Source organism: Triticum aestivum, chromosome 2A, assembly GCF_018294505.1.
Source record: "Triticum aestivum cultivar Chinese Spring chromosome 2A, IWGSC CS RefSeq v2.1, whole genome shotgun sequence".
Lineage (NCBI taxonomy): Eukaryota > Viridiplantae > Streptophyta > Magnoliopsida > Poales > Poaceae > Triticum > Triticum aestivum.
In genome coordinates this window covers 35,062,919-35,069,694 of record NC_057797.1, presented here as the reverse complement: position 1 = coordinate 35,069,694, position 6,776 = coordinate 35,062,919, and the positions used below count along the sequence as shown (strand labels likewise).

The window sequence follows — 6,776 nt, the reverse complement described above, 5'->3', positions numbered from 1 at the left end:
CCATTTCGTGCGCACTTGGTTTGAACCACACACTCTCTTTTCTTCCCCCTTTCTATATTTGTGCCTTTTGCTGCAGCATCCAAGCTCTTCAGATGGCATCTGAGCAACTGGATTCACATTGGCATCCAAGCCAGTTGGCTCTAGGGGAAGACAACGATATGTGCCATACCATTGGCATTGCCCTTATTCAAGCCGCCCACACATTCACACCATCCCTACACACTCACATAATGTCTAGTAATCAAAATCGCAGAATTTTAAAATTGACAAAGTGATCACAGACGCCCGGTCCGAGCCCCGTTCGGCCCGTGGGGCAGGTCGGGGCGACCCATTGGTCAAATTTTGCCTAGCCGGGTGATAAAAAATATTAAAAAAATGAAAACCGGCATTGGGCGGCGCCGCATCCGAAAATCGCGAAAAAGAGCCGCGGAAACGGGCCTGCAGCCCGCCCGCGCGGCGCTAGGGCAGTCCCGCACCCATTTCCCGCCGCTCTCCTCATCCTGCCGTCAGCCCCCCTCCCCACAATCCTTTTTCTCCCCCCCCGCCCCCGCCGCCGCCCCCATCCCCTCCTCCCCCCCGTCCCTCGGCCCCCAGCCCTCGCCGGTGGCCCAGATCCGGACGCCCGGCCCCGTCCCACGGCGCGCCTCGCCTCGCCGATCGCCGAGGTACCGCTCCCCTCCCCCCGCTCCCTCCTCGCCGCCCCGTACTCGCCCTCCCCACCGCGGTTGCCCGGCCTCGCCGTCCGCCGCCGCCTCCCCCACCCCGACCCCGACCCCGTACCCGTACCCTTACCAGCGTTCCCCGCTTCGGCCGGATCTGACGTTCTACGGTGAAATTTCTGCGGTTCGGTTGTGGGGAATTCGAGCTAGGGTTTGCGCGTACCAAGGCCCGCATCGTCGCGGCGTAACCCTAGAACCTCGAGGAAACAGGCCCGTGTTGGTACGATCAGATTTGCGTGTCTGGTCACATGTTTTGCGCTTTGATTTTCGCAGTAGTTTCGCTCGTATAATTGTTTATCTGGTCATACAGCTTTTGAAGGACTAGATTCGACCGAGTTCTTCTCGAAAAGTACTGAATTAGACAGATTGGTTTTTATTTTTTTTTGTTTTTTATTGGAACTTGCACTGTTGTCTTGCACTATATGAGCGCTCTGGATCTTCAGTGCTAGCGGTGATGGTAGTATGGAATCATTACTCGTGTGCAGATACTGAAATCGTCGACGGTTATCTTTACCTCTGTTTGGAAATAGGCTAAATATTTCATCGTGTTCATTTCGCTGATTAGATGACTGTTTCTTTATCCCGAATTCTTGTTTGCAGATCGTATTTCTTCTTTTCACATTATTAATTCAGAATAATTGAATCAGTTTGCACACTATGTTTTCAGGATAAAAAAGGCTGTGATAAGAAATTGAGAATTGATGTTCTGGACTATCACTCCACTTCTTCTGTGAGGTATTTGTCTTGGACATGAAGTATTTTCTGCACATCCATTGCTCTTGATGGTGTTATCTGGTATTAGACAGGCCCTTGCAAATAACCTTCATTTGTTTGAACTAGTTTGTTTCCCTGAAGTATGGCATCATTACTCATGTGTGGATACTTAATATCATGGACAGTTATCTTTGACCCAAGTTAGGAAATTGGCAAAATATTTCATCATGTTCATATTAAACAGATAAGATGACTGTTTTTCCCCTGGTTGCATAAACCAGGTAGCGCTTTATGCTGTTTTAATGATGAGACTTCAATTCATTCTTGATGACCTAAATCTGCATTACTGATGTGTTTAATGTCGTAAGAAGTTATTACGGAGATACATGTATTGCTTCATCTCAAAACATACACTGCTTCTATGCTAACCAATGTGGCAATGTTTGGAGTGATACAAGACTGGATTTATTGCTTTTGCAGTATTAATTCAGAACAATTGACTCAGTTTACATGCTTTGTTCCCAGGATAAAAGGTTGTGATAAGCAATTAAGCCTTGGTGTCCTGGATTGTCACTCCTCTTTTTCTGTGAGGTATTTATCTGGGACTTGAAATATTTTCTGAACATCCATTGCCTTTGATAGTGTAAACTGATATTTGTCAGACGATTACACTAGCTAATTATCATCAATTTTCCTGCAGTTGGCTTGGTTAATGTGTGCTTCGTGGTAAAGATGGCAGATAATGGTAAAGCAAAGTCAGGCTCAGGAGGAGCCTATACAATCAATCTAGAGACCTTCAGTAAGCGGCTTAAGGTGTTTTATGACCATTGGAACGGAAACAAGTCTGATCTTTGGGCTTCTTCTGATGCCATTGCAATTGCTACTCCGCCTCCTTCTGAGGATCTCCGTTATTTGAAATCCACAGCCCTGGATGTTTGGTTGCTTGGGTATGAATTTCCAGAAACCATAATTGTCTTCATGCAGAAGCAGATACATTTCTTATGCAGCCAGAAGAAAGCAAATCTCATTGGAACCCTCAAGGATGCTGCAAGTGAGGCTGTTGGTTCTGATATTGTCTTGCATGTGAAAAGCAAGAACGGGGATGGCATTGACCTGATGGATGACATACTGCGTGCTGTTTCTGCTGAGTCGAAATCTGACACTCCAGTTGTTGGTCACATTGCAAAAGAGGCACCTGAGGGTAAGCTCCTTGAAACATGGGCAGAAAAGTTAGCTGGTGGATCTGTACAACTTGCAGATGTAACACATGGGTTTTCTGAGCTTTTTGCCGTGAAAGACGCCACAGAGATCATATGTGTGAAGAAGGCTGCTTACCTAACTTCATCTGTGATGAAAAACTTTGTGGTACCGACCATGGAGAAGGTTATTGATGAGGAGAGAAAAGTCTCACACTCCTCATTGATGGATGACACAGAGAAGGTTATTCTTGATCCTTTGAAGGCCAAGGTGAAGTTGAAGCCTGAAAATATTGATATTTGCTACCCTCCTGTCTTCCAAAGTGGAGGGAAGTTTGATCTTAGGCCAGGTGCCTCCAGCAATGATGATTATCTCTACTATGATCCTGCAAGTATTATCATCTGTGCAATTGGGTCCAGGTACAGTAACTACTGTTCCAATGTTGCCAGAACATTTTTGATAGATGCTACCCCGGCACAGAGTAAGGCGTATGAGACACTTCTGAAAGCTCAGGAAGCTGCTTTAGCAGCATGTAAACCAGGCAATCAGATGTCTGCAGTTTTTAAGGCTGCAGTTGCAGTGTTTGAGAAGAATGCCCCTGAACTGCTTCCTAATCTAACAAAGTCAGCTGGAACTGGAATTGGCCTTGAGTTCCGAGAATCTGGCTTAAACTTGAATGCCAAGAATGACCGTCTGATAAAAGAGGGAATGATTTTCAATGTCAACCTTGGTTTGAGTAATATACAGGCAGAAACAAACAATGAGAAGACAAAGCAGTTCTCTTTGTTATTAGCTGATACAGCTTTAGTTAATGACAAGGCTGCAGAGATCTTGACCAATTGCTCCAAGGCTGTTAAAGATGTTGCGTATTCATTTAATGAAGATGAGGAGGAAGTTCCGAAGCCGAAGAGGGCTAAGGTTGAGCCAAATGGCGTGGAAGCACTACCATCCAAGGCAACACTTCGGTCAGACAACCAGGAGATGTCCAAGGAAGAGCTCCGGAGACAGCACCAGGCTGAACTTGCTCGTCAAAAGAATGAAGAGACTGCTAGAAGGCTTGCTGGGGGTGGTTCTGGTAATGGTGATGGCCGCGGTCCTTCTAGGAATTCAAATGAGCTTGTTGCGTACAAGAATGTGAATGATGTACCTTATTCGAGAGAGTTGGTGATACAAGTAGATCAGAGGAATGAAGCTGTTCTCTTACCTATATATGGCAGTATGGTCCCTTTCCATGTTTCTACTGTTAAGAGTGTGACCAGCCACCAGGACAACCGCACCTGCACTATCCGCATTTTCTTCAATGTACCTGGCATGCCATTCTCAAATGACAAAGATCTGAAGTCTCAAGGAGCGATCTACTTGAAAGAGATTACATTCCGCTCAAAGGATCCACGGCATAGCAGTGAAGTTGTCCAGCAGATCAAAACATTGAGGAGGCAAGTAGCTTCAAGGGAGTCAGAGAGAGCCGAAAGGGCCACCCTTGTTACCCAGGAGAAGCTCCAGCAGGCAAGCAACAAAACAAAGCAAATGAGGCTTAATGATGTCTGGATAAGGCCTCCATTTGGTGGTCGTGGGAGAAAGCTGACAGGAACTCTTGAGGCCCATGTTAATGGTTTCAGATATTCTACCTCACGGGCTGATGAGCGTGTGGATATCATGTATGGGAATATAAAACATGCTTTCTTCCAGCCAGCAGAGAAAGAAATGATTACTCTCCTTCATTTCCATCTGCATAATCATATCATGGTTGGAAACAAGAAGACGAAGGATGTGCAGTTTTATGTTGAAGTGATGGATGTTGTTCAAACTGTTGGTGGCAGCAGGAGGTCAGCCCTTGACCCTGATGAGATTGAAGAAGAGCAGCGTGAGAGGGACCGCAAGAACAGAATCAACATGGAGTTCCAGAACTATATCAACAAGGTTAACGACCACTGGTCGCAACCACAGTTCAAGGGGCTTGATCTGGAGTTTGACATCCCTCTTAGAGAGCTCGGGTTCCATGGTGTCCCGTATAAAGCTTCAGCTTTCATCATTCCAACTTCAACTTGTTTGGTTGAGCTGATTGAGACTCCCTTCCTGGTGGTGACCCTGGGTGAGATAGAGATTGTTAATCTGGAGAGGGTGGGCTTTGGAACAAAGAACTTTGACATGGCTATCGTGTTCAAGGACTTCAAGAAGGATGTTCTCCGCATCGACTCCATCCCGTCAACCTCACTTGACGCGATAAAGGAGTGGCTTGACACCACTGATCTCAAGTACTATGAGAGCAGGCTGAATCTGAACTGGCGCCCTATCCTGAAGACTATCATTGATGATCCCCAGAAGTTTGTTGACGATGGTGGCTGGGAGTTCCTGAACATGGAGGCAAGTGATTCTGAGGCAGAGGAAACAGAGGAATCAGACCAGGGGTATGAGCCTTCTGATGCTGAGCCTGAGTCTGAATCAGAAGAGGAAGACTCTGACAGCGCGTCGTTGGTGGAATCAGATGAGGATGAGGAAGAGGATTCTGATGAAGACTCTGAGGAAGAGAAGGGCAAGACCTGGGACGAGCTGGAGCGGGAGGCGACCAACGCGGACCGGGATCATGGCGCAGAGTCAGACAGCGAGGAAGAAAGGAGGCGCCGCAAGGTCAAGACCTTCAGCAAGTCCGGTGCACCACCGCAGCGTGGTCCTAGCAGCAGCAAGCATGCTCCGCTGCCACAGCGTGGTGGCAGCAGCAGCGGCAACAAGTCTCGCCCGCCTCCCAGTAGCTCCAAGGGAGGGCCGCCCTCGAAGAAGCCGAAGTTCAGGTGATTGGTTCGTCTTGGTGGCGCCCTCTGAATCTGCCCTTTCGGGAGGCATGGTATTCGTATGGTTTTAGCAGAAGCCTTGTTCGCTCTTTAGGCCGTTGTCGTACTCGTTTCTGCAGTAGCTTTGCTCGTACTATCGTTATAGTCAGTCAATCGGAACCTTGGTGAATTGTTATGTTGTTATTACCTAGCGTGTGTGACGAATCTCAAGACTTGTTTGTCGTTTGGATAAATTCATGCTGGTTCATCTGCTGTGTCATGGTCGATGTAATGCTTTATTGTAGATTGTCTGACACCCAGTTTGTATAAATTTCATTTGACATTTTTTCGCTCGTTTTTTGTGACTCTTCTCCTCCGCGGGACAAACATTTGGCTCCGTTACTAGTCCAGTTGCCAAAGGCTTTGTCCTGTGACGAGAATTTCAAGTCAGAAAAAATGTTGGATACAAACCTGCAAGTGTTTGGATGTGACTCAGAATAAACCAATGACACCATGCGAAGGACATGGCCGGTGGAGTGAGTGCCGGACCGGGAACCAACGGCGGCGAGCACTGTTCAGTCGTTACCCATCATTTTTTTTTGGGTTAAAGCAAGTTAGGCATTTCGCTCAGTACAACTATGGCAACGACCAAAAAGATAGGATCTGCTCCATTGGCAACGACCATAGATTTTTTTTTGAGGAAAAAGGCCTTATATTACTCAAAGTCCACAATGTGGAATACAAATTGGGTCATTAACTCATAATAAAGTGACGAGCAGGTTTTCCCTTCAAAAAAAAAACCCCACACATGACGCCTTGGAACTAAAGATAATCGACAACGGCTACAACATAGATAGTCGACAACGGCTACAACAATATCAAATCCCTCAAGCGCCCGGTCTGTCGCACCTTCTCAGGGCATGTACAATGGTTGATAAGATAGTCTTATCTTAAGTTTTGCATGTAATTTAAAGGTGACAACGAAAAATGTCTATAATGGGTCATCTCTTAGCCTTATCTTCAATGACTAGCAATTCTTAAAAATGTAATGAGACATATTATGCTAGGAGATCATCTCTTGTCTTATCTTAAATAAGAGAAGACAAGCCTTTTCTTATGAGTTCTCTCTTCTCCACCTCATCATTTATCCTACGTGACACTCCTAAGATAGCACCATTGTACATGCATTCATTTTCTATGGCCCGCCAGATTTCCCGACAGACAAAGAGGTGTCCACCATCCTCCTCATTTATGCCACAAGAAAGACATTTAGTGTCCTCTATTTGCACGCCTCTGGTCACAAGCTTTATCCGTGTTGCAAGAGAATTATGCGCCAGTCGCCATGTAAACATCTTAATCTTGTTCTGACACGGCATCT

The 6,776-nt window shown here is 46.3% G+C and overlaps 1 protein-coding gene across 2 annotated transcripts; it reads left to right on the top strand.

Moving 5' to 3' along the window:
• Window positions 1-507: 507 nt before the first annotated feature.
• Window positions 508-5,741, top strand: LOC123187247 (FACT complex subunit SPT16). Of its 2 annotated transcripts, none has more exons than XM_044599055.1 (4): window positions 508-665; window positions 1,387-1,454; window positions 1,959-2,024; window positions 2,134-5,741. In XM_044599055.1, exon 4 carries the CDS (start codon window positions 2,166-2,168, stop codon window positions 5,421-5,423), a length of 3,258 nt encoding a protein of 1,085 aa, XP_044454990.1. In that variant the 5' UTR covers window positions 508-665; window positions 1,387-1,454; window positions 1,959-2,024; window positions 2,134-2,165; the 3' UTR covers window positions 5,424-5,741. The 2 variants fall into 2 exon arrangements, with proteins under 2 accessions (XP_044454990.1, XP_044454991.1); XM_044599056.1 differs by lacking the exon at window positions 508-665 and adding an exon at window positions 918-939.
• Window positions 5,742-6,776: the final 1,035 nt, after the last annotated feature.